At 43.3% G+C, this 27,722-nt stretch overlaps 2 protein-coding genes across 15 annotated transcripts in view; one reads left to right on the top strand and one right to left on the bottom strand.

Moving 5' to 3' along the window:
* Positions 1 to 17,991, top strand: part of HMGXB3 (HMG-box containing 3) — a 78,755-nt gene extending 60,764 nt beyond the window's left edge. For 8 of the 14 annotated variants that reach the window (XM_056516960.1, XM_056516964.1, XM_056516962.1 and 5 more), the window contains exons 18-20: positions 2,540 to 2,656; positions 10,687 to 10,896; positions 13,917 to 17,990. In XM_056516960.1, coding sequence (XP_056372935.1) covers positions 2,540 to 2,656; positions 10,687 to 10,896; positions 13,917 to 14,396 — 807 coding nt within the window. In that variant the 3' untranslated portion in view covers positions 14,397 to 17,990. Of the gene's footprint in view, positions 1 to 2,539; positions 2,657 to 10,686; positions 10,897 to 12,594; positions 12,851 to 13,916 lie in introns of those variants that run through there. The other 6 variants (XM_056516970.1, XM_056516958.1, XM_056516969.1 and 3 more) reach the window with 3 other exon arrangements.
* A 4,650-nt stretch (positions 17,992 to 22,641) lies between these two features.
* Positions 22,642 to 27,722, bottom strand: part of CSF1R (colony stimulating factor 1 receptor) — a 76,522-nt gene continuing 71,441 nt past the window's right edge. The window contains exons 22-23 of the mRNA XM_056516975.1: positions 27,476 to 27,581; positions 22,642 to 26,906 (exon numbers count right to left, since the gene is read on the bottom strand). Of these exons, the coding sequence (XP_056372950.1) occupies positions 26,799 to 26,906; positions 27,476 to 27,581 (214 nt within the window). The 3' untranslated portion in view covers positions 22,642 to 26,798. The remainder of the gene's footprint in view (positions 26,907 to 27,475; positions 27,582 to 27,722) is intronic.

The following is a 27,722-nucleotide window of genomic DNA, read 5'->3' as shown; positions in this document are numbered from 1 at the left end:
ACAGAACGGGCAGCGGCGCCGATAACCAGGGGGTGAAAAGGGCCGACAGCAGCGCTCTAGACCCCAGGAAAGGCAGGGGGAGAGAAGCGGGCAGCGACGGCCTCTCTCCCCCTGCCTTTCCTGGGGGTGTATCGGTGTATAACACGCACACAGACTTTAGGCTAAAAATTTTAGCCTAAAAAGTGCGTGTTATACGCCGATAAATACGGTAAATAAAAACATTGAAGCACACCACATACATTATTTCCATAAACACCTAGTGCAACATAATTTATTAATTAATATGTGAATAAATATTAATGACAACCCTCTCCTTCCCCATATATATATATATATATATATATATATATATATATATATATATATATATATATATATATATTGCCTATACATTCATATGATCCGAATCATCCCCCTAAACTTGGTCTAAAATTAGAGGAGTCTAAAAATCTGGGACTTTATCAAAACCTGTCCAGAGGAAAAGTTGTCAGATCGCTTCTTTAATTTTTAAAAAGGCCTCTGCAAAATGAAAGAAGTGATCTGATTGGTTGCTATGGGCAACTTTTCCTCTACATAGGTTTTAATAAATCTCCCTTTTTATGCTTACTCTAAGAATAAGACCGTATTAGTATATCTGCCCCAGTGCTTCTGCAGATTTACTTGTAAAGGAAGCAGGTACTATGATATCCTGGCATTGCTGAAGGATGGTAATATTTCTGCTTAACATAGAATTAAATGTGTACAAGACATTCCCCATACATTACCCTTTCTATGCTGAGATCACCTTAAAGGAGATGTCCACTGCAGACTATTCCTATTCCATCCTGCCCGGGCTGCAAAAAAAGAGAAAACAAACTTTCACTTACCTTCCTACATTCCCCATTACGCCAGTTGGGAACGTACCTTAAAAGGAGATGTCCGGTACGGACTATTCCTATTCCATCCTGCCCAGGCTGCAAAAAAAAAAAAAAAGAAGAGGAAACAAACTTTCACTTACCTTCCTACATTCCCCCGGAGCTCCACAACAGCTGATCGGTCGGCCGGGCTGTCTACTTCCTACTTCCTTTAGCCGGGACATCACACAGCGCTTCAGTCTATCACCGGTCTAGGCGGGACATCGCTGCAGCCGATGATAGGCTGAAGTGCCGTGTGACATCCTGGGCTAAAGGAAGTAGGAAGCAGACAGCCCGGCTCACCGATCAGCTGTTGCGGAGCTCCGGGGGAATGTAGGAAGGGAAGTGAAAGTTTGTTTCCTCTTCTTTTTTTTTTTTTGCAGCCTGGGCAGGATGGAATAGGAATAGTCCGTACCGGACATCTCCTTTTAAGGTACGTTCCCAACTGGCGTATTTTGCTGCTGCGTATTTTCAAACCCATTTACTTCAATGGGAAAATAAAATATGCAGCAGCAAATACGCAGCAAATACGACAGGTGGGAACGTACCCTAAATGGTACGTTCACAGGTTCATGCTTTGCAGCAGTTTTTCCGCAGCTGATCCTGCTACCCATGGACTTGAATAGGTAGCAAGATACGCAGCAAAATATGTACATGTGAACAATACCCTAAAGGGCTTTTGCTATCTCAACTAACATAGTCAGACTTGGTGGGGCGTGCGTGTTTTGTAATCTAGGCAATGAGCTGTGGAGAAGGGGAGGAAAGGGATATCAGGAGAAAAAGGCAAATTTGCTAAAAGAAGATATGTGCAAAATATTTAACTCGACAAGCTTTATCAGTTTGATTTTGTTAGCTGAGATGGTGTTACCCCTTTAAGTTACAGGCCCGAAGCTTGAGGCTGCATTATCAAGAGATTCTGGTGATCACCCATGCGTCTGTCATGTGAACCTTTTCTTTAATCTAGGTCATCATCTGTATCAATATCTATATACTTCCTTTCTTGGATGGTGGTGGGTATCTGTGGTGGTGGTTATGGACCATTTCTAAATTGTGTGTTATTTGTGGTGGTGTTTGTATACATGTTCAGGTATAGCTGTGTTTTGTGACACCACATGCTTCACGACAACACCGCATCTGATATCATCAGGAAATGTAATCCTCATCTCTCTTATCTCACACAAAGCACATGGACCATTTTACTTCTTCTTTTCTGTACAACGTCGCCCCCTACCACAGACTGTTCAGGAACTCGGCTCAGTTTTGTGTGCAGTAGTCTCAAACTGTGGCCCTCCAGATGTTGCCAAACTTCAACTCCCAGCATGCCCGGACAGCCAACGGCTGTCCGGGCATGCTGGGAGTTGAAGTTTGGCAACATCTGGAGGGCCACAGTTTGAGACCACTGGTGTACAGTGTCTGGTTGGGAGCAGTGATATGCTGAAAGACAGCGGAAACAGCCAAAAGTAATTTTTGTTATTTTGGGATTGTGTGTGTGTTTTAGCAATTCTACCCCTGTAATTCAGTAAGACATTGCACTTAGTGATATGGAATAACTATAACGACTATGGAAGGAAACCCCTTTAAAATGGACACATTCTAGGGATTTCAGGACTCTACTGAAGGCATTTCTTATTTTTATTGTTCTATAGGATAATATGTGTTATTCCATCCTGGCTCTTTCGGAGTTTGTGCAGAACGGCACTCAGACTAAACAACCTCCGGCTCATTTTACTGGAGGGAAACTATACAAAGTCTGCGCCCATCAGGTAAGATAATACTAAGTAATAAAATACATCTGGGTGAACCCATGCCATATACAAGTGCCTATCAAGCAGATCAGCGCCTGTTTAAGGATTCTATTATGTGGCTCAATTATTGGGCATGAATGATCAGTGGAATGTTGATGTGGCCCTTTAAAGTGGAATACTTTTATTTATTTTATTTTTTTTAAATCAACTGGTGCCAGAAAGTTAAACAGATTCGTAATCTACTTCTATTAAAAAAAAAAAAAATCTTAATCCTTCCAGTACTTATTAGCTGCTGAATACTACAGAGGAAGTTTTCTTTTTGGTACACAGTGCTCTCTGCTGACATCACGAGCACAGTGCTCTCTGCTGACATCTCTGTCCATTTTAGGAACTGTCCAGAGCAGCATATGTTTGCTATGGGGATTTTCTCCTACTCTGGACAGTTCTTAAAATGGACAGAGATGTCAGCAGAGAACTCTGTGTTCCAAAAAGAAAAGCATTTCCTATGTAGTATTCAGCAGTTAATAAGTACTGGAAGTATTAAGATTTTTTTTTTTTATAGAAGTAATTTACAAATTAGTTTAACTTTCTGGCACCAGTTGATTTAAAAAAAAAAAGTTTTCCACAGGAGTACCCCTTTAATTCCATCATTGTTGGCTGCACTTCCCCTATTATGCTGAGAGATAGAGATTTAGCTGACAAACAATGAATTTTCAAACAGTTAAAAATGCGATCAGCCAATGACCAGGCATTTCCTTTAGTGTTAGCTGGTCACTTGTTACACAGGAACATATCAGCTTGTTTGGCCCCAAGTTGTAGGGTCTTTGTTCACACAACTGGTTTTAATTAGAGATGAGCGAACTTACAGTAAATTCGATTCGTCACGAACTTCTCGGCTCAGCAGTTGATGACTTATCCTGCATAAATTAGTTCAGCCTTCAGGTGCTCCGGTGGGCTGGAAAAGGTGGATACAGTCCTAGGAAAGAGTCTCCTAGGACTGTATCCACCTTTTCCAGCCCACGGGAGCACCTGAAAGCTGAACTAATTTATGCTGGAAAAGTCATCAACTGCCGAGCCGAGAAGTTTGTGACGAATCGAATTTACTGTAAGTTTGCTTATCTCTAGTTTTCATCATTAACCGCATCATGCGGGGCTCAATCCTTTGCATCTCGGACACCAGCAGCAACTGACAGACCACATTGACTTATTATTGGTTCTATCTAGATTTGTCTTTTTTTTTTGTCTCTTTTTTGCGGGAAACATAGTGCTGCATTTTGCAATATTCTACCTGTCAAATCTGACCGAATCTCTGTGAGATGTGTGAACACAGCCTTAGCCAGGGCTGATATATGAATGGGCCAAGAGAAGCAGTGGCCATTGGGGCCTTCACCACTCACCTCCCTGCTCAGACTCTTAGGCCAGATTCACACTACAGAATATTTGCCCAGAAATATTCAGGGGAGAGATTTCAAGGGCTGCCGGTGCTGACTTAATCATTCCACGCTAGGACCGCGGTCCCCATAGACAACAATGTATTCCATGTGGTATTCTGTCTAAAGAATTATCAAGTTCATTCTTTCAGCAGAGGAGATTCAGTGGCGGAAAGCTCAGTCACTGAAATTCCATAGTGTGCACTGTGAGGCGGAATCCCATTGACAGCAGTGGAACTCTTTTATTTTCATTTTTAAATAGATATAAAATGGTTACAATCAATTGTATTCAGCAGTGACCAACCATAAGTACAGCATCATTCAAAAAGTCAATGCGAATACAATATCACCATATACAATATAAACATTTGCTATTGTCTTGAACGGTTCTTCCAGGCACAAAACCGCCCTGCTCCTTACCTACCGCAACCTCCACAACTTTCCCAAGCCTTCTCGCCAACACTTTTGCTATTAATTTTATATCGGTATTTAACAATGAGATGGGACAATATGAGCTCAATTCCAGGGGGTCCTTATCTTTTTTCCTAATCAGAGTAATGTTAGCCTCGCGCACAGACTTAGGTTAAGGCGCCCCCCCCTCCAGGATTCATTAATTGTCCCCAATAATTTTGGAAGTAAAAAGGATGAGTAGTTCCTATAGATCTAAAATGGGATGCCGTCAGTTCCAGGGGATGTATTCCCCTTAATAGACGCAAGGGCCGCCTCTATTTCCTGGAGGGTTAAAGGTTCCTCCAGCGAGTCCCTCAGCTCTATTGTTATACCTGGAATATTTATCCCTTTTAGAAATTTCACTACTTCCCCTCTATTTATATTATTAGATGTATATAGGCTAGAGAAAAAGGAGTTGGTCATTCGTGCAATCTCGTCTCTATCTATAGTGACTTTACCGTCCTCCCTCTTAAGGGCTACAATGCCTCTATTATCTCCTTGGTTCTTAAGTAAATTTGCTAATACCTTATTAGATTTGCCTTTTTCAAAAACGTTAAATTGTCCCATAAAAAACTGTTTATTCTGTGCTTTTTTTTTTAAAGAGATATTCCTTATACTCCTCCTGGGCTGTCTTAAGTTCTACTAGCTTATCTCCTCCATTATTCTCCTTTATCTCAGCTTCTAATACGGCCACTCTATTACCGTATTTATCGGCGTATAACACGCACTTTTTAGGCAAAAATTTTTAGCCTAAAGTCTGTGTGCGTGTTATACGCCGATACACCCCCAGGAAAGGCAGGGGGAGAGAGGCCGTCGCTGCCCGCTTCTCTCCCCCTGCCTTCCCTGGGGTCTAGAGCCCTGCTGTCGGCCCTTCTAACCCCCTGGCTATCGGCGCCGCTACCCGTTCTGTCCCCCTGACTATCGGTGCCGGCGCCGATAGTCAGGGGGAGAGAAGTGGCGCCGACAGCCAGGGGGAGAGAAGGGGCAGCGGCACCCATTGCCGGCGCCGCTGCCCCGTTGCCTCCCCCATCCCCGATGGCATAATTACCTGAGTCGGGTCCGCGCTGCTGCAGGCCTCCGGCGTGCGTCCCCGGTGTCGTTGATATGCGCTGAACGGCGCGGCGCATGACGTCAGTGCGCCGCGCCGTGCATAGCAACGACGCAGGGGACGCACGCCGGAGGCCTGCAGCAGCGCGGACCCGACTCAGGTAATTATGCCACCGGGGATGGGGGGAGGCAACGGGGCAGCGGCGCCGGCAATGGGTGCCACTGCCCCTTCTCTCCCCCTGGCTGTCGGCGCCGCTTCTCTCCCCCTGGCTATCGGCGCCGGCACCTATAGTCAGGGGGACAGAACGGGCAGCGGCGCCGATAGCCAGGGGGTGAGAAGGGCCGACAGCAGGACTCTAGACCCCAGGAAAGGCAGGGGGAGAGAAGCGGGCAGCGACAGCCTCTCTCCCCCTGCCTTTCCTGGGGGTATATCTGGGTATACACGCGCACACACGCACCCTCATTTTACCATGGATATTTGGGTAAAAAACTTTTTTTACCCAAATATCCTTGGTAAAATGAGGGTGCGTGTTATAGGCCGGTGCGTGGTATACCCCGATAAATACGGTACTTAACTCTGTTTCCTCCTGGACATACTCTTTTTTTCCCAATCCGCCCTATATATAAACCCCTCAGATATGCCTTCATGGCATCCCATATAATCTGTGGGCTTGCTGAGTTTTGATTAATCTCCCAGAATGATTTTAACTCCCCCACAAACCAGTCGTGGTCTCCTACCAACCTTATCCAGTGGGGGTTGAGACGGAATTCCAATTTCCTTCCATTTCTCTCACCTCCACCAATCTCAACCACCACTGGGCAATGATCAGAGATGGATTTTGGCTTATATAAAATCCTGCTAGTCCAGGTCATAGCATTCTTATCACAAAGACATAAATCTATTCGAGAGGCGGTATTATATGAGGTACTAAAACATGAGTATTGCCTAACCCCTGGATTAAGCTTGCGCCACCCATCCACCCAGCTCATCTCTCTGCAGTATCTTGACAATACAGTATCCTTTCCACTGACCATTTTGCCTAACTTGAATCTATCGCAGCTGGGATCCATTACATTATTCATATCTCCAGTTATCCACAGAGCTGAATGTTGTTTACTCTCACTATAAGTCACTAATTCTCTTAGTACATCTAACCTAAATGGTGGAGGGATATAGACAAAGGCCAGAATAATAAGCCTATTTTCCCATATCCCATAAAGAAATATATATCTACCATATCTATCGATCTTGACGTTTTTGGTTTCGAATGGTACTTTCCTATGGATAAATAATGAAACCCCAGGGGAATATGTAGATAATTGAAAATGGAATTCTTCCTTAGCCCATCTTCTCCATAAAGTATTTTCTTCCCTTGATCTATGTGTTTCGACTAAGAAAATTATCGCGGGGAGGTGTCTCTGAATAGAATCGAATATAGCACATTTCTGTATCTTATTTGACATTCCCTGCACATTCTAATCTAACAATTTAAGAGTTGACATAATCTAAGAGAAGAAAGAGGGGAAAAAAAAAAAGGCGATACCCCTTCCCTGGACCATGGTTCTCCCCCCTCCCCTTTCCCCATAATACACTGTATTTCTACTGTGTATTTCTAACCTAGTGAAACCCCTCACTCCCCCCTCCTCCCCAAAGGCCCCCCCCCCCCCCCCAGGACGTATACGTTTAAGGAAAAGAGGAGAAGGATAACAAATGGACGCCTTATTCCTATGGTACCTGGTAATCTAAATACCTTCTTTATCCATCCAGTCGGAAACTTCCTGTGGTGTTCTGTATATCATGACTCTGCCCTTATATTCCAACCTCATTCTGGTTGGGAATAGCAGAGAAAAGGGCACCCCTGCATTTTTTAGTCGTCTTTTTATTCCTCTGAATGATGCCCGCCTTCTCTGCGTCTCCCAAGAGAAGTCTGGATACAGAAAGATTTTTTGCCCATTAAATTGAATATCCCTTACTTCCCTTGCCCTCCTTTAGAATCCCGTCTCTATCCTGAGAAGAATAAACTCTTATTAATACGGTCCTGGGGGGGGGGGGGGGGGGGGGGGGCATTTACCTCGGGACCCGATGGGCCCGTTCAATTCCTAACGTTGGGGTAAGATGTTCCACCCCTATTGTTGCCCTCAACCATTTACTACAAAAATCCACAGTGGCCTCCTCCCCCTCTGCTCCCTCCGGGAACCCCACCATCCTTACATTATTACGTCTAGACCTGTCCTCAAGGTCTGTGAGTTTATCTTTGATGGTACCATTATCCCTTTTTAGTCCCTTCACCTCCTCTTCTAAGGAATTAATCCTCTTCTCTGTTTTTGGAGCCTCTTCCTCCAGACAGGCAATCTTCTCTCTCATTTTAGTCATTTCGTGTCTAATTAATGACATTTCGGTGAACACAGTGCCCATTTGCTTATTTAGCTCCTCAATAGAGTGATTAGACTTTTTAACCCGACCCAGAATTTCCTCTAATAATTGAGTCCCAACAGGGGTTTCTGGCTGTCTATCCTCTATCTCTTCCACCTCAAGGGCTGAATATCTGGAGCCTGTTTTCCCAGGGGAGGAGTCCTTTTGCGTTCTAGTTTTTATACCTGTCATAGGTGACTTCCACATCTTATCTAATTTCCCTGCTACACCTTTATCCTCTTGTGGAGAGTTCCCCCCCCCCCCCCGATCTTCTAGGTTGGATTTTCGGTGCCATTGTTAACAAACTACCCCCTGTTACTTTCGACCAACAAATAACCCAATACGTAGAGAGCACCCCCCCCCCCTACATTAATGTCTCAATGAAGTAACGTGTCACAAAAATAAACAAGTTATACCAGATCAAACCAGAATATATATCGATCCGCTCTAGCAATATACAGATAGCAAAAAATGACACATTACATTATCCATAGAATTATAAGGTATGCATTCACAGGTAAGTACATGCCCTCTAAAAGCATAGAGGAATAGGGTGGGGCCTCAATGCCACAAAGTTGAGCAAGGAAGCAGCAGGATATGATTGACCCCTAATCCAATTTATACAACGTGAATACATTTGGGTTGTAACCCAGGCAAAGCCTCCCAGACCCAAGTCATACACTTCATACTGGTCGATATACAATAACATAACAGTCCTTGTGTCAACAAGAATTTGTTGGGAGGTCGGAGGGCCCCTATTGAGGCTTAGTGTCCATTTTGAGCTGTTGATCCAGGATACATCCTGTATATTAGAGAGAGAGAGATGTAGGGATCACAAATCTATTGTAAAGGATAGAGTTTTAAGCTGAAGTATCACAGTATACGTCTAATGGAGCACATAAAAGAGAGGGATATCTTCATCAGAACGGAGTCTGAAAGGAGGGCTTCAAATAAGAGCAGTAGTATCTCAGGGCAAGTTCCACTCACCGGAGCCTCCACAGTATCCAGCAATCAATATCACAAGTGGAGCCACACTGAGGACTGCAGCTGTTGCAAATGGCGAAGTTAGCAAAGTCCTCCTTTACATTCTTAGGGCCAAATATACCTGCAAGGGGACGTATAAAGGGGACCATGGGTCCGGAGAGAGAACGGTCTCTCTTAGTATTTGAATCCCTTACTCAGGGAACATTTCCACAGTAAACTCTTAATAACAAAAGGAGAGTCTGTCTCACCCGACTTGAGAGGAAGAGAATCCACAGACCAGGTTGGCCGCATACGTGTGGAGAGACAGCGGTATCCGCTTAAGTAAAGACCGGGCTTAATCCAACGCAGGGAGCCCCCGGCATCAGCAGTGGGGGGGGGGTACCGCAAGCAGCAACCCCCGTGCTCCCCCCCTCCAACATGTCCAGGAAGAGACACTCCCCCACAATCCTCTTCACCTCCTTCCTCCAGAGCTCCAAACGATCCAGCCATCGCGTTCCCGGAACCCACGGTAAGTTCAGATAAGGCACCAGGTAGATGTCCCATCTTCGTCGGCTCTATCGGCTACCTGCAGAACATTCCGGCGTGCATAGCCAGGGCCCGGGGGGTCGGAGGGCGGAGCTCCGGAGCGCGCGGCCTAGCTCATGCCGCCGTCACTTCCTCCACACACACATGTCCATTCTACCGACAGCAGTGGAACTCTAATGCATCGAAATTCCATTTGGAAATGTTGTAGTGTGAATGCGTCCTAAGATGTCACTGTAAAAATATTAAAAGACTACCGTGAACAATATAAAAGATTTAACCCTTTAATGACTAGGCTAATCAGGTCTGCATTTCATTTAATAATCTAAGTATTTTTTTTTTTTTTTTTTGCGGAAAGAGTTGTATTTTCCATTACACCCTTTTTTTGGTACATATAATTTATTTTATCATACTTATCTCCACCATGTTCTAATAAGCAGACACCACTGGCAGACCTGGGAGCCTTTAAACAGCCATATAAACAGCCGGTACCTGCAATTGCATTGCAGGGTGTTGATGGCCACACAGAGTTCTCTCCCTCCATCAAACACTTTAGGCTCCTTTCAAACTACCGTTTGTGCCCGGCAAGTGACTTCCGTTAGGAAGATAGTGGGAGAAGAATTTGTGCATGTGACGTCTTTTTCTCCCGCTATCTTCCACCACAATAAGTGAATGGGATCCTCTTTGCCCGTTATGACTCCTGTTAGGCTCCATTACAATAACGGACATTAAGGGCGGTCAAAGTGAAAAAAAATAAAGAGCCCTTAATGTACGTTTCTAACGGAACCTCTATCATAGTGTGAAATTAGCCTTATATATCGTGATTGCAATTCTGGTTAAAAAAGAGTTGGATTTGTTTCCATTGATGGAAGACATCAGAGTGTAGTAGGGCTGCCTGGTTATATCAGAGTCCTGTAACATCTGTTGGTTCATGCAACCATTGTATGACACTGCTACTTATGAGGGAGTCCAAGTCAAATTCTTAAAGAGACACTCCACTTCTTCTCAACCAGTATTATACCCTGTAATATCCTGGATCATTAGATGTTGTCTTACTGATTTTCTTTTTAACTAAAGAGTCTGTTTTTTTGGTTTCAACAATGCTAATCTGCTATGTAAAAACTATTTCCTGGTCTGTGCTGTGAACTATTGTGGTGGCTGCCATTGTAAATACATGATTATTATGTCTCTCATTTCTTTAGGTGGTATGTGGATCCAAATACATTGTGCGTGGAGAAAGCCCTCGGGATCATGTGGATCTTCTGGCTTCATCCCGGCACTGGCCTCCTGTCTACGTGGTAGATATGGCAACACAGGTGGCTCTATGTGCCGATCTCTGTTATCCAGATCTGGCACACCAGATGTGGGGGAAGAATCAAGGGTGTTTCTCAGACCCTTCAGAGCCACCAAAGGTATGCGGTTGTGTTTCAGCACTCAATGCAATATTATCTGTTTGGCTCTGTTCACATCATGGTTCCAGCTTCTATTTAATGTATATGCTGGGAAAAGCTCAAGATGTATACCTATGAGGTAAGGCCATGACATAGCCTACTGTATAGGCATATAGATGGGTAGGTCACCCACAGGATCCCATAGGTGTGGTATGTTTTTTTTTTTCTTTATAGTACCGTATTTATCGGCGTATAACACGCACTTTTTAGGCTAAAATTTTTAGCCTAAAGTCTATGTGCGTGTTATACGCCGATACACCCCCAGGAAAGGCAGGGGGAGAGAGAGGCCGTCGCTGCCAGCTTCTCTCCCCCTGCCTTTCCTGGGGTCTAGAGCCCTGCTGCCGGCGCTTCTCTCCCCCTGGCTATCGGCGCCGCTGCCCGTTCTGTCCCCCTGACTATCGGTGCCGGCACCCCATTGCCGGCGCCGATAGCCAGGGGGGAGAGAAGCGGCGCCGGCAATGGGGCAGCGGCGTCGACAGACAGGGGGAGAGAAGGGGCAGTGGCACCCATTGCCAGCGCCGCTGCCCCGTTGCCTCCCCCCATCCCCAGTTGCATAATTACATGTTGCCGGGGTCGGGTCCGCGCTGCTTCAGGCCTCCGGTCTGCGTCCCCTGCGTCGTTGCTATGCGCTGCACATAAAGTCAGTGCGCCGCGCCGTGCAGTGCATAGCAACGACGCAGGGGACGTACACCGGAGGCCTGAAGCAGCGCGGACCCGAACCCGGCAACAGGTAATTATGCAACCGGGGATGGGGGAGGCAACGGGTGCCGCTGCCCCTTCTCTCCCCCTGGCTGTCGGCGCCGCTTCTCTCCCCCTGGCTATCGGCACCGGCAATGGGGCGCCGGCACCGATAGTCAGGGGGACACAACGGGCAGCGGCGCCGATAGCCAGGGGGAGAGAAGGGCTGGCAGCAGGGCTCTAAACGCCAGGAAAGGCAGGGGGAGAGAAGCCAGCAGCGACGGCCTCTCTCCCCTGCCTTTCCTGGGGGTGTATCGGGGGTATACAGGCGCACACACGCACCCTCATTTTACCATGGATATTTGGGTAAAAAACTTTTTTTACCCAAATATCCTTGGTAAAATGAGGGTGCGTGTTATAGGCCAGTGCGTGGTATACCCCGATAAATACGGTATTTCTTCGTATTCAAGAACATGCTATGTTATTTTTATATTGTGAAAAAAGGAGGCAAAAAGGGCATTCTTTTGGCTGACAGAGGGACAATAGATGCCTATGGATACACTTTGCTTTTAATGCGCCGCTGTCACTTAGAACAACTTTTGAGATGTTTCTTAGACGTGAAAAGATTTGAATACATCGGATCTCGGTCCTAAGTGCCCAGCAGCACGCTCCACTCCCTGGCCGGCAAATTTTACCTTTTCACTCCTAGGCAGTAAAAAGGGTTGGGGCTTGAGTGACAGCCGGAGGGTGAGGAGCATGCTGCCATACACTTCACTGGCTTATTATTCACTATCACAGTGAGTCTGAGAACTGAGACCCGCTGCAGTCTCAACTTTTTACATGTCTGAGCAACATGTCAAATGGTGTTCTAAATGACAGTAACGCTTTAATGTTTTGAAATATTCCCAGCATGGGAATGGGAATATTATGTATGAGATAATTACATTAACCCAAATTTTTTTTTTTTATTATATATGTAAGTAAAGTTTTACAGCTTTCTGAATCAGCTCCTGACTTATCAAGATCTCCTGATGCTTGTTTTATTTGAATGAAATTCTTCATTGGTTACTTCAAGATAGGGCTGCACGATTTGAAGAAAATGCACAATTGTGATTATAGAGGTACACAATGGGATTGCAAAATAATAAACAAATGGTGAAATCCCAATTTAATGTCCAATCCTCCATTTAATTTCTATCTCCCATTTTCACGTTCACCTCCATTTCATGCCCACCCCCCCATTTCACGACTATTTCCCCATTTCACATCCCCCATTTCATGTCCATCCCCCATTGTCACACCTCCCTTTTGGTCACATCTCTCCTCTGTCATATCTCTCCCCCCCCCCCCCCCCCCACCCATGTCGCATCTTCCCCATAAATGCTGTACTGGGCCACGGTGGAAACATAAAAAAAAACCTGTTGCTTACCTATCCTTGGTCCCCCATAGGTCTGTCGCAGATCACCTTCGTCTCCATGCAGTCTGATGCCTTATGGGACTTAAATTACATTCCTGCTCAGCCATTTTGGCCTGACACATGACACCGCTGTGGCCACTGATTGGCTAAGCGTTAAATGTCCTGGAACCAGCTGCTTGTCGGGAGCCACAGAGAAGACACCAGGACCATACCGAAGAGATCAGGATCTGCGACAGACCTACGGGAGCCGGGGCTAGGTGGGCATCAGGTTTTTCATGTTTCCCCTGTGCCCCTATTATTATTTACAGTTACTTACAGCGGTTCCCAACCAGGCTGCCTCCAGCTGTGCAGAACTACAACTCCCAGCATGGAGTTTGGCTTTCTGGGCCTACTAATAGTTATAGTTTTGCAACAGCTGAAGGCAGCCTGGTTAGTAAACACTGACTTAGCATTTGAATTTCGGTGGTGGCCCAGCACCATACCCTGCGTGCTTTTATATGGTGCCAGGCTGCTCCTGCAGGTAATCGCAAATTTTCCCGGGGGACCATATTGCAACAAATCGGGATGCTATTGGGATATATTGTGCAGCCCTACTTCAAGAGTTTTCAGATCTTTGCTAGTCATAAGATGATCACTTAAGTTCTCGGCTTATAAAAAGCCAGAGCCCTGATAAATGAACTGTAACAAACCATGCACATAGACATCACATTGCAATCTCTAGAACTAAAGAATCAAAAAATATTAGGATTCACATAGGAAAATTGGAAAATGTTTTGACTTTTTATTATAAATATGACATCTAATCATTATAAATGCTGTAACAATATGACCCATCTGTACAGGTAATCTTGTCCAGTTTTTATGATATTTTGTTCCTTTGTCTCAGTATGTTTCCTGCCCAGAACTCTTAGACAGACATTACAGCGTGGACATCATGGGCAATGAACCGTCAATTGTACATCCTGTTACCAAGTCTGAGTCCCGAAGAATTGTCCACGCCGTGGCAGAGCAGAATGGAGCCTGTGACCCGACCGCTCGCCACCACTCACTTTCATTGTGTCGGGAGATGGAGCCTTACAGTGCAATCATCACAGCCATCGGAGATAGCAAAACCAGTAACATCCGCCACCACCCCATTAACTTTGACAACGCCACACACTATTACCTTTACAATAGGCTGATCGACTTTCTGACCAGCCGAGAGATTGTGAACCGACAGATTCATGACATTGTCCAGAGCTGTCAGCCCGGAGAAGTGGTCATCAGAGACACCCTATACCGACTTGGTGTTGCACAAATCAAAACTGAACTAGGAGACAGTGTTTTGGAGGAAGATGTATTGTTGGATCAACCAAGTTCTGTGTGATCCAACCTGAAAAGACAGTATTGAGCACTACAGGTTCTGTACGTTTCTCTACAAACTACGGAGACAATCAGCTGCCAGGAGAGCGTCTGTCAAGTGACAGGAAAATGTTCCCGCCTAAAGCTACACTATGACCTGAAAAGTGCCATAAAACGCACTTTATGTCTCCATCTGGTAACATTTTAGGTTCTTTAATGTGGTGATGCCCTGGGGCTTGTCTGGCTGACAGATGTCCTCTCTTAAGTCACTTTACTTTGATATTTAGAAGGGTTGTATGAGATTATCAATAAGTCAAAAGCAGAAGGGTTCCACACTATAATTCAATTTTAAAGAAATGAGGTGCTTTCAATCTCTAAAAAATGAAATTATTAAAACGAGACAGGGAATGAGGACATGGCTGAGGTAAAGCAAAGACTCTGTTTTATTAGGTAGAAATTGATTCTGGAACATTGAAAAATTCTTAAACAAAAACTGGGCCTATCGGGATGTGATGAAAATGGGCCTATTGTGATCATCCCAAAGGGCATCAGAGTATATGTCTATAGCAACCAATAGGGGTAAGTTAGTGATTGACGCATTTAGCCCTATAAAAGGAGTTATGCACTATAACAAAACTTATCCCCTATCCATAGTGTCAGATTGCGGGGGTCCGACCGATGGGGCCCCCACGTTCTCCCACCTGACGCCCCGACTTACTGCATGTATGCAGTGTCGACCACGGCACAAAGCTGTAGCCAACATGCCACCTCCATGTGTATCTGTGGGAGAGCCGGAGATACACGAACACTGTCATAGAGGGAGTGTGTCGGCACCACTTTGTGTAGTGGTCCACACGCCTCCATTCATGAGGAGAGTGGGGCTTCGTACGGGATATCGCTGTGGGTCACAGTGGATCTAGACCCTCCGAAGAACGCAGGGCATATACAGAACAAGTGGGCATATAAAAGCCCCACCTATATCTCCACTTCTGTTTGTGGCTTTCTCAGATTTACAGGATTCATGTGGTTATGAATTTGGACTCTGATGCCCTTTTGGGGTTGTCTATTATTTCATAATAGGACCAGTTTTTAGACCAGTAGTTAGGACTTATCCTCCAGATCAAGCATTAGTATCTGATTATTGAGGTGCCAACACTTGGCATCCCCACCAATCAGCTGTTTGGTGGAGCTTCAGCATGTGGATTTACATAGTGCAGTGTTTCCCAACCAGGGTGCTTCCAGCTGTTGCAAAAATACAACTCCTAGCATGCCGTTGATGGGAATTGTAGTTTTGCAACATCTGGAGGCACCCTGGTTGGGAAACAGTGACAAAGTGAATAGAGGCGGAAGCCCCAGCTGTATTTATTGGGTAGTGGTCATGCTGGTCCCATTCACTGTGTACATCCAGACTCTGCTGCCCCACCAAACAGAGGATTGACGGATGCTTAGTGTTGCCCATCAGATATTGATGGTCTATCCTAAGGTAAGTCATCAGTTACCAAGTACTGGAAAACTAACAGTGTTTTAACATTTTCTATCTAATAAAACTTTCTCTGAGTTGCATCTTCCTGCACATACATTTTCTAAGTATGAGATTAGCAAGACATGCGGGGCTGGACAAAGGTAGCACTGTTTTTCTGAAAGAAAGCATCCATGTTATTTCAGTATCATACATCCCCCTTTTTAAGTTTTTTTTTTTTTTTTTCTGCATTGCACTGAATAGCTTTTTATTTTTTTGTTATATCTAAAGGCTTCTCATCTTAAGCAGATGAGAAATCTATATATTTATGTCCTTCATGATTTAGTTTTTTCTGCCTTGTTGGTTGCAGTGAGATAATTTGTCCCTATATTCTGCTTATTGTCCGATCACATTGATGGCCTATCCTTATAGGGGTACTCTGCTGGAGTACCCCTTTGGTACAAACTGTTGCAAACGCTGGAGTCGGCGCCGGGAGCTTGTGACGCCATAGCCCCGTTTGTTCCAAACGCTGAGCAGCGGAGTACCCCTTTAAGCAGAGAAAAACATTTAACTTGAGGAAAAATTATAACTTTACCTAAGAAAATTTTATTTATTAAGAATATTTTCTCTTAAAGTTAAAATCACCAGTACGTGTTAAAGGGGTTATCCAGCTTTTATAAATGTATTCCCTATTCAAAGCATATTAATAAATATCTAATTGTGGAAGTTCCGACCTCTGTGACCACCCATGATCTCCACAACTGGATCTGACTCTTCATGCTAAACGCTCAGGCCCCCCACCATCCAAGATTAATTGATCTCGGCAGCCAATCACTGACTGAGGCGGGATGCTGCTGCAGCCAATGGTTGAGCGAGAGGCTCATAACTGCTGAGATGAGTATATCTCGGAAGATGGGGTCGGAGGGCTTAGCAGGGAGAGTCAGACCTTGTTCTGGAGATCTCGCTCAGACACTTATCCCCATCCTGTGGATAGGGAATATGTTTTTAAAATCCAAATAACCCCCTTTAAGTCCTGAATTGTTCTATAATGTTCCGTGGCTAAAGATTGTTATAGCAACACTTACGCTGTATGCAAAGTACTGAACCTTTAGACATACCATCATTGTTGCAGCAAAACTGCAGGGAAAGCTGCACCTGTAAACCCGAACCAAATTGTGTGAATTTATCTGCAGATTAAAATGAAATCCATGGATGCAGATTTTCCTGTGGATCCAATGGTAAAATCCATTGTGAATTTTATAGCATTTTTTGACTCCCCCCTATTGAAGTCAATGGGAAAAACTTGCAACAAGTGCACCAAAAAATGTTGAAATGCTTCAGATTTAAAGGGGTACTCCACCCCTAGAGAGCTTATCCCCTATCCAAAGGATAAGGGATAAGATGTCTGATCGCACGGGTCCCGCCGATGGGACCCCTGTGATCTCTGTGCAGCCCCCCGACGTTCATTTAGAACACTGGGTGCTGGTGGCGGTGGTTGTGACGTCATGGTCACACCCCCTCAATGCAAGTCTATGGGAGTCACGCCCCCTCCCATAGTCTTGCATTGAGGGGGTGTGATGTGATGTCACAAGGGGAGTGGCAGTGACATCGCTCCGCCCGCTCTAAGCGTTCGGAACAAAATGTTCCGAATGCTGGGGCAGCGGAGTACCCCTTGAAGAATCTGCTGCTTGGGTCAATGTCTGCCTGGAAAATTTGTTGAGATCTCATCCACTACTGTATTAAAGTGTATTTTTTTCTGCAAATCCAGACAGAAAAATCTGCAGTGATTCGGTTATGTGTGAACATAGCCTTGCTGTCAAAGTGTCTGCTGGGCGTTTCCATTAGTAGGTAAGTGTCCTGTGATCTCAGCGGCAATTTCTCTCTATCTCATTTACTTTTCTGATGCCGTCTGCAACATGCACAGTTCCCTGCAAAGAGCCACTATCATAGTTTATTGTTGAACAGCTCACCTCTTCCCCATTTAATTAACTTGTACAGCGGACCCGGCGGCAACACCTCTGGCTATACTTTCGAACACAGTACAAAAAGAATTGTCTGGCACAAAGGTAGTAAGATAAAATTGTCTTGCTTTATTGAAGATTCCCAACAATGTACAGGACAGACATAAGAGCAATGTAAGCACCTGATGTGTTTCGCGTTCAGTTTAGCTTAATCATAATGTTCCTCACTATGATTAAGCACAACCGACCGTGAAACATGTTTATATTGCTCTTATGTCTGTCCTGTACGTTATTGGGAATCTCCAATATTATCATTACAATTTTATCTTGCGCCCTTTGTTCTCTTTTTGTTCTGTCACAACTATAGTGTTTTAAAATCATTAAAACAAATGACAGGTTCCATTTTTCTATGCTTTTTACGTTTGTGTGTTATAAAGGGAGTATTTGGATGAAATTGAAGAATTTTCACCTGTGTCTTAGACATGGCAGTTCTTACAAATCTGATAAAGCTTCCTTTATTTCTCGGACTATTATTTTCAGATTATTCTGAAACCACTCTCTAAGTCAGTGTTTCCCAACCAGGGTGCCTCCAGCTGTTGCAAAACTACAACTCCCAGACTTACTGCTGTGAGTTGTTGATTTGCTATAGCTGGAGGCACCCTGGTTGGGAAACACTGCTCTAAGTATTGGTCTAGTGTCATTGTCTTATTGTGCGGAACATTTTTGGCACCAAATGTCTGTTGTTGTTTCTAATTTATTGTACTGGTCAGCTAAAAATATACAGTGTCTGCTTTATTTTTAGCAGTTCTAAGTGTAAAATGACTTATGTTCTTACTTTGGCAACTGATCGACCTTCTTTCCTTGGTTTAAGGGAGATTTTGAAATGAGAAAGGTCTAATTTTTCCTCACAAACAGCACCATACTTGCCTATGGCTGAAATTGCAAAAGGATTCAGATGCAATACCATACAATGTCCATGGATAAGAGTAACAGAAAAATAAAGATAGACACCCTTTAATATTTGCAGGTTTTGTTGCAAGTCAGTGTCTATGTGCTACAGTGACTGTATATAATTCACATTACATCCACAAAAAAAGATGCACAATTATACATCTGTGACCTTTTTTTGAGCTCATTGGCAGTCCGTCTTGGTAAGTCATGCTAAAGCGAATGTGTCCTCTCTGTATCATGCTTAAATTTGCACATATGGGCAGGTAGCTGATAGGGATGTTAAACTAATGTTGTCTCTTAGCTAATGGCTTTTTTCAAAGTCATAAAATCATGTTTTTCTTCCAAGCTCAAGTGCCATAGAGAACATGCTGAACTGCAACATGCATGCCTTCTATCTCCCTGCCCTACATTATATATGTATTAGACCCAGTACTGGAAGCGATGGGGAGAGAGGAGGCATCCATGCTGCAGCTGAGTATGGCCTTTATGACCATTTAGCTTGGAAGTATAACATGATTTTATAACTTTGCAAACAGCCATCAGCTAAGAAACAAATATCTCCCTTATCAGTTACCTGCCCATGTTTGCAGGATGCTATATAGAGCTAATTCCTAACCCCAGTGCTCTCCACATAAATGCAGTATCTGTATTAAATGCTTTAAACGCAATGCAGTGGGATCAACACTCCAACCTCAGGCTGTGTTCACACACTGCATTTATTTAGCAGCTCTGCAGCTGATTATCGCATTCTTTTTTGCAGAGAATGACTGCAATTGCAGTAAAAATAGAGCATTTTACAGCGATTTTCTTAATTTGCTACAGTACTGATAATTAGCCGCAGCGTGGGAACACAGCCCTAGAGTGCGAGGAGATATACAGTCATGTGAATATATCCTAATCTAACTGCACTTTAAGACCTCTGGTCTCATCTGTTGTCATATTTTATGTCCACTCTCAAACAGTCAACTCCAGTAGAGATGAAGAACTTATTAGTTTCAACCTTTCTTGGATGTTTTTAATGTCGGGTCTTGTGACGTTTTTATCTCATGTTGTTATTGCGATATATATCGCAGTCAGTATTGTGCATTATTGCCCTATGGGAGGATAAGCCCCTGGAGTAAGATTTTTAACTTTATAACTATCTCATGATGAATGTACTTTCACTGCGCAAAGGCTTTGTTAACCCCTTTTTGTTTTTATTCCAACGCATCTAGAATTAAATATGAGGACACTCCTGCACAATTCCCACTTTTGTGCAGAATTATGTGTTTCTTTGGTAACAGACTGCAAAAAAACCCTGTGTAGTCTGATCCTGCCATTATACTCCTTCTGTCTATCCCCTACTTCTTGCTAGGCTGCCTAATGTTTGTAAGGAAGAAGAATGGGACTGTTTGAAGGGTCCATTTGTTACTGTGGAGACACCTCAGCCTGAGTTGAATACGGAAAACGGTAGATGTCTTTGCTTTTAATTTTAGGAATGCACAATGCTGTGATGGTACATCAGTACGATCTGTCCCTAAGGTTAGTTTAGAAAAGGGCAATGAATGTGAAAAATTGTATTGAAACATAAACCATATAAAACAAGAAAAATATTTCCACCACTTTCCATCTACGTTCAGGACCATTTGGGGCTCTAACATCGTAATGACTGATACTTTCCTAAGAATGAATATCTGCTTCAACATCTGCCTTAAGTGTAATTTGTTCAGATGCAAATTGCATTGAAATTGTAACTTAAATTCACCTAAATTGTATTGTCCATGCACATTTATTTATATGTTATGTTTTTTATTAGTTATGTGACAATAAATTTTATTTATTGCAGAAAAAAAAAATTCTGCAGTTTTTATTGATGTGTTGCTGGCTTATTTTAGGGTCATACCGTGTATACTCGAGTATAAGCCGAGTTTTTCAACACTTTTTTTTCTTGCTGACAATGCCCCCCTTGGCTTATACTCGAGTGAGTAAAAGATATACTCCCTGGGCTTCCATAAAACAATAAAGGGGACTAACCTGCCGTCGCTTCCTCTGTGTCCCGTAAATGGCTCCGTTCCTCTGCTGGCATCTTCTTCCTGCTTCGCCTACCACAGAGATGTCCTGCCTCGGCCAGCGAAAGGCTGAGCAGTAGTGTGAAGCACTAAGCTATGGCATTGGTCACCTAGGCTCAGTGCATCACACTGCCACTCAGCCTATCGGCGGCCAAGGGGTTCATCACTGCAGCCGGAGATTTGCTGACCGGCAGCACTGAGCCACGGCAGAAGCAGGAAGAAGATGCTGGTGGAAAAACGGAGCCATTTACAGGACACCAGGGAGGCGAAGGTGGGTGAGTCCCCTTGTTTTATGGCAGCCTGGGCAGTATATCTTTTTTTTTTTTTTTTTTTTTTTTTTTTTTTTCTTTGTTACAACGGGAGTTATCCTTTTAATGGTATTTCCTTATGGGAGCTTTGTGTGTATATATGAGAGATGTGTATATGGGGGCTGTGTGTATATGGGGGCTGTGTGAAATTTACCAGTAGCTGCTGCATTTCCCACCCTAGCTTATACTTCAGTCAATAAGTTTTCCCAGTTTTTTGTGGTAAAATTAGGTGCCTCTGCTTATACTCGGGTCGGCATATTCTAAAGTATAGATGGTACTTCTTATAGAGTCAACCAATGGGACCCCCTGCGATTAAAACATCCCCTATGCTGTGGATATAAATCTTTCAAATAGATATACTTAGAAAAATTACAGATTTCCCTCCTCAATTAAGGAGTTTTACATCTGGATAGGAAATAACTAACTGATTGCAGGGGGTCTGCCCACTCGAGAACAGGAACCCCAGTCTCCAGTTAGAATGGAACAATGGTTGCTGCTGCGGCACTGCTGCTTAATTGATTTTCTATGGGAGCTTCCGGAGATAGCTGACCACAGTGTTTAACTGTCCCTGTGCTGTGGCTCCCATAGAGAGTAAATAGACTGGGGGACTATTGTCTTGGCCAGTATGGTTCTCACTTTTCATCAGTCTTATATTCACTACCTGGAAGAGAACATTTATCTCTATCAGCAGATAGACTGTAAAAGAACACAACATTGGCTAAGCTATGTCTCCACGTTCTACATACAGGAGGGCGCCTTGACTGTGTGTATCCATGTTGAGCCTTTCTACCTCCTCCAGAGGGTACACACTTTGCCTGAGAAATAAAACAAAGCTTACCTCTTATGAGTTCTGGACAGCTGTCAGTAGTGAAAGTAGTTTAAACATGCTTCTTTTCCACATGCCATTTAAGTAGTGTACTGTGTAAATCCTTCCCCAGCACAGCGTCACCCCTGTACAGTCCAGTGCACTTTCCCCAGCACTATATCATGGCATAGCAGGGAAAAGTAGTGATTGGTCAGAGAAGTAAGGTAAAGAAAGTCCAGGTGTGAGTACTGCTAAGAAACATGTATTCCAATAAAATAAACTTAAATGGGGAGATTTATGAAAATTTGTGCAGAGAATAAGTTGACCAGTTGCTCATAGGAACCAATCTGGATGCATCTTTTATTTTTCATATACTTTTTAACCCCTTAAGGACATCAAGATTTTTTTTTTGTTTTGTTGAGTACTGCTGGGAAACAGCTCAAATTTGGTCACTCCCACTCAAATGGAGGAAAGGAGAAATATCTGTGCACTATGGATGGTGCTCCAAAGAAATAGGAGTGTATTTGTGGATAGCTTCTCTTCTACTAGCTTGGCAGCACAAGTCTATAATTTATCATTTTCTTCCATTTAGCCATTTTTTTGTTTTGCTTAAAAACAATATCAATGCTTTCTCAACATTACCATATGTTACTGCTCATGCATGAGGTATTATGCTGTACGATTAAACCACAAACATGTTTAATAAATAGAGCCAGAAAATGGACAAGTTTAGTATGTAAAGAATTTATTTAGAATAAAAATAATACTGTTAGTGGCTTCTCACGAGCCTTAGACACGGATTCCAGTTGTTAAAAAAGCATGTTTGAAATTTGATCATGGTTACAAAGAGGAACATAAATTAATATTATGCTTTAGAAGAATATGATATCATCTTACTAGGTATAGATTACAAAACAAAAAAACTCATGTTATTATAATCAATGTATAGTTAAAAGAGTTGTCCCATGAATCCTCTTTATACCAAAAATAGTGAAAGGCTGTTAATAGCTGCTTTAAAATTAACTGCAGGGCCATTTCTAGCTTTAAAAATGTGTCCTTCTTTGTGGTTCTACTATAAGCCATCCTGCTGAGCTTTGGGCAGAATCAGTCTCCTTCCCCCTCTGGCAGCTGATAATATTGTCCCTTCTTACTTTCCCTGCAGAAGGAGTCTTCTTTACAGCTGTGCTACTGCAGATTCTCTACTCTTTTCCCTGACGAGCAGGGCAGAAGGCTATTCCTATTGGCTTCCCTGAAGTGAACAGAAGATCACTACACTGAGACTTGGCTATTAGTGTTGAGCGGCATAGGCCATATTCGAATTTGCGAATATTCGCGAATATATGGACGAATATTCGTATATATTCGCGAATATTCGCATATTCGTTATATTCTCGTTTTATTTTCGCATACGCGAAGATTCGCGTATGCGAAAATTAACATATGTGAAAATTCGCATATACAAAATTAGCACTGCGAAAATTCGCATATGCGAAAATTAGCATATTCTAATTTTCGTATAATCGAATTTTCGCACGCCAGTCTCACACAGTAGTATTACAGCCTTCTTTACACCACACAAGCTGGAAGCAGAGAGGGGTGATCACTGTGATGTGTACTGTGAAGAAAAAAAAAAAAAAAAAAACGAATATTCGTAATTACGAATATATAGCGCTATATTCGCGAATATGCGATATTCGCGAATAATATTCGAATTGCGAATATTCGCGAGCAACACTATTGGCTATGGGGGAGAGTGACTAACCATGTGTTTCCTCCAGGACTCGGCTCATTAGATGGACATGTGTGTTATTATACACCTTGAACATCAGGTGGCACTATACTATGTTAGTAATGGTCAAAACTTTCTAATGGGTCATTTTTTAATACTTAAAAATGTAAGTCTTGTTAAAAGGGTACACCGACATCAGGTAAAAAAGGTTGCAGAAGCAAATCTCTCTCAGCACTCCTGACAGTTCCCTGCCCAGAGCTGTTACAGAAAATCTCATTTTACAGCAGACTATTAAACAATCAGGGAAGTTGCAGCACCTGCAGTATTGATTACCTGTCTGCTCCTCTGGCTATGGCATTGTTCAGCACATGGCGATGAGGTAAAAAACACTCCTCAAATTTCCCTAAAAGTCCCAATAAAGATAAATGTGTATATGAGAGGGGGATTGTGATGTAGGCTGTGGGGGCAGGGCAGAAGTGGTGACATCATTCGGGGCGGGTCTCGAGTTCAGAAACAAGATCCAGCCACACCTCCTAGGATGACAGAGGATGATATGTTGTCTTAGGATGGAGAAGCCGGGAAGCTGCTATGACAACAATAAACTGACAATGAAAGAACTACACAACTTTCTGTCGTGGGGAGTCACATAAAAGCATGCTGGATCCAGTACAATTTTATCATAACACCATGTTAGTAAGTTATATGTCTTGGGGTGGAACCTGGAATACCCCTTTTGATTTTTATGATCTGTGCATTGAATATGATGTTTCATTAATCTTGTTACAGAGAAACAATGGTTACTGCAGGGGACAATGAGTATAAAATGACAGCAATTCAAATGACTGTTATACGTGGATGTCTTGAATCCCTTTAAATCAGGAATACTATGCGTGAGATGCCACAGTTTCAGCTAGTGATGATGGAGAACAAATAATCATGCTGTAATGGCTGCGGGAACAAAGGAAACCCCAGGACCAGCAATGAGGATAGGCAAATCATATCCACTGTTAAGCTATGTTACAACATACCCTGAATGGAATCTCCTCAAATGACCAGAGCGTAATGTGTGCATGCCTTCATATTAACTATGTTATATGTGTATTATCATAATCAAAATGTATCCTCTACATCCAGAATAGGGGATCACTAGTAGATCGGTGGGGTTTGACTGCTCAAAAATGTTCAGAAATCCCATAGAGCATGATTAGAGCACTGGCTGCGCATGCGCACTGCCATTCATTCAGATTTGTCCTCTGTTGTCAGGATCAACGTCCCAGAGGTAATTATATGGAAGGATAACATAATAATGTTATCCTTATTCTTACAACCTGTGGGCTCCTCTGGGTGGAACGGAAAGGGTTTATGCACCTTTTTAGTCCCATACTAACAGTGTCAGGTGCCACAGCAAGTGCCCCTGACAGGTGATTGCTGATGTGACCAGCCTATTGTTGTCAGACCCTTCTAGCAGAAACAATTCCTTTAAAGGGGTATTCTGGCTTTATACATCTTATCCCCTTTCCAAAGGATAGGGGATAAGATGTATGATCACAGGGGTCACGCCACTGGGGACCCCTACAATCTCTGTGCAGCCCCCGGCATTCTGTTCTGGGCGCTGCCTACGAGACAAGGACATGACATCACGGTCACGCCCCCTAGTGACATCACACCACACCCCTCCATTCATGTCTATGGGAGGGGGCGTGACGGCCGTCATGTCCCCTCTCATAGACATGAATGGAGGGATGTGAGGTCAGTAGGGGGCGTGGCCATGACCTCACGTCCCCATCTCAGAGGCAGTGCCGGCACAGAATGCCGGGTGCTTCACTGAGATCGCGGGGGTCCCCAGTGGCAGGACCCCTGCGATCATACATCTTATCCCCTATCCTTTGGATAGGGATAAGATATATAAAGCCGGAATACCCATTTAAATTCTTAGGCAATCCAATACGAAGCCCTGGCCTGGCAACATTTTATTAATATAAGTTTCGGACATTTGCATTCTGCAAGATTATTCTAGTATAATGATATTCTCCTATATAATGTATGTGTTAGTATCCTATATATCAATATGCATAGGATATACCCTTTAATGCTATAGGTGCTATATAGATAATATATAATCACATAGCTTTATAGTGATAACACTGCTGCCTTAAACATCGCAAATAGAGTATATACCATAATAGCTTATAATGTATGGTTTAAACCATTAACAGACAATCGTTATAGCAATGCTTTTTTTTTCATATTTTTTTTCCAGTTTCCAATGACTCAAGTAAATATATTGATGCAACTTAGCTCTACATTTTTTGTCTCAACCTGATTATGACGGAGACAAAAAAAAATAAAATAATAATCCAGGGAAATTGACAGCCATTGGTGTAACCAGGGATGAAGAAGAGGTAGCTGTACCCATGTCCTGGGGCCCCTCTGCCATAAAAGATACCATTATTTTTAATGATAGGGGGGGGGAGGGGCCCTCCTCAAATGACCGCTCACTGCTGTTATCATCTTAGGAACCCCTAACTAGGTCTCAGTGAACCCTGATTTGTGAACACATTGAGTTGACTAATAAGCCAGTGTAACTTCATATAAGCAAAGGTGACAATTTACATTCAGCCGACACATTTCCTGGTGTGGATGCAAATGTATCATGAAGCCAATGTAGAAACCGTACTGTTACCGCATATCCAGATGGCACAGAATATTTATATTGGGCAGTTTAGAAACATATACAATGCTGTAAATATCAAAATGTCCAGTTCTGACTGGAGTTAACAAACATTGAAATAAAAATAAAGTGGAAAAAAGTGCCCCCCCCCCCCCCCCCCATTTCTTGGTTGGTCATATTTATGTTCTTGATCCCCCAAGTGGAATATCATAAGAACTGGACAGATGTAAGTCAGTTAATGGTTGTCAGTGGTTCATCAAGTATATAGTGAATTGTTTTTAACAAAACATGGCAGTATTAGCTTTTCCAGTGCTATGACACAAATGCTACAGTTTATCCGTCCCCAAACCAAGAGACCATGTTCAAATGTTAGCTTAATATGCTATTAATGCCCCAATCAATGTTACATAATGAATCCTGACGGTCCTTCCATGTTATACCAACACTTTGCATGTATGGTATTGACTTTGTAGAACCCAGTGTGTAAGTCTCGGACTAGCAGAACTGGTAGTTGTTTCCTTTGATGAGAGGCGTCTGGGAATCCGCACACTTTGTATCGGTACATTCTTCAGCTTGTTGGTCCGGAATGATGTTTGCGTATTCCTTAAAGATAAAAGCAAAGTTCAAAATGTAAATTGTGAAAAAATAAAAGGACATTTACGTCCTGGGTAAGTTAAAGGTGTGTTACCACCCTTAGAAGTTTTGGTATGTCCCCAAGAAATAGCATCTCTTCATGACCCCTGGAATGCCACATGATCTCCTGAACAATTTGGTAGACACAGAGCTACCCACATGGAGCTGGTTCACGCTGTAGGGAGAATGAAGAACATGGTCCTTGTCAGCCTTCATTCTTTTCCTTTATTTCCTAACATGGCAGTGGGAAGGGGAGGTGGAGTCCTTATCACTTATTGGGAACCAGGGTGACCCAAACTGAGCTGGTACCCTCCCTTTTGACTTGCCCCACAGTAGTGTAGGTACAAGCCAGAACTGGCCTTTGAAGATGGATATGGATACATATTTCCAACAATTCTAGACGACTGCCGACCAACTAACAGCATTGCCACTGTTCCCTAGTACTCAAATAAGAATCATCTTAGTAAATCATATAGCTTTAAGAAATAGTAGATTATTTGGGTGCTTTCTAAGGTTTCCATTAGTATACACAGTCTTACCTGGTTTGTGATCAGGTTCATCTGTCTGTTGATGAGATCAGTGATCTGGCTAAAGGTTGGCCGATGTGTGGGCTCCAAGTCCCAGCATGCTTTCATGATGCGATATCTAAGATTAAGAGAATGTATCATCAGGAGATTACACATTATTTAAATCATATTTATATAGTAAACATATGGGGCAGGGCTACTGCTGTATGGGGGCAGTATGGGGGTGAAGTCAACTGTTATATGGGGGACTACTGCTATA

This window comes from Hyla sarda, chromosome 4 (assembly GCF_029499605.1).
Source record: "Hyla sarda isolate aHylSar1 chromosome 4, aHylSar1.hap1, whole genome shotgun sequence".
Lineage (NCBI taxonomy): Eukaryota > Metazoa > Chordata > Amphibia > Anura > Hylidae > Hyla > Hyla sarda.
This window is presented reverse-complemented; position numbering and strand designations above follow the sequence as displayed.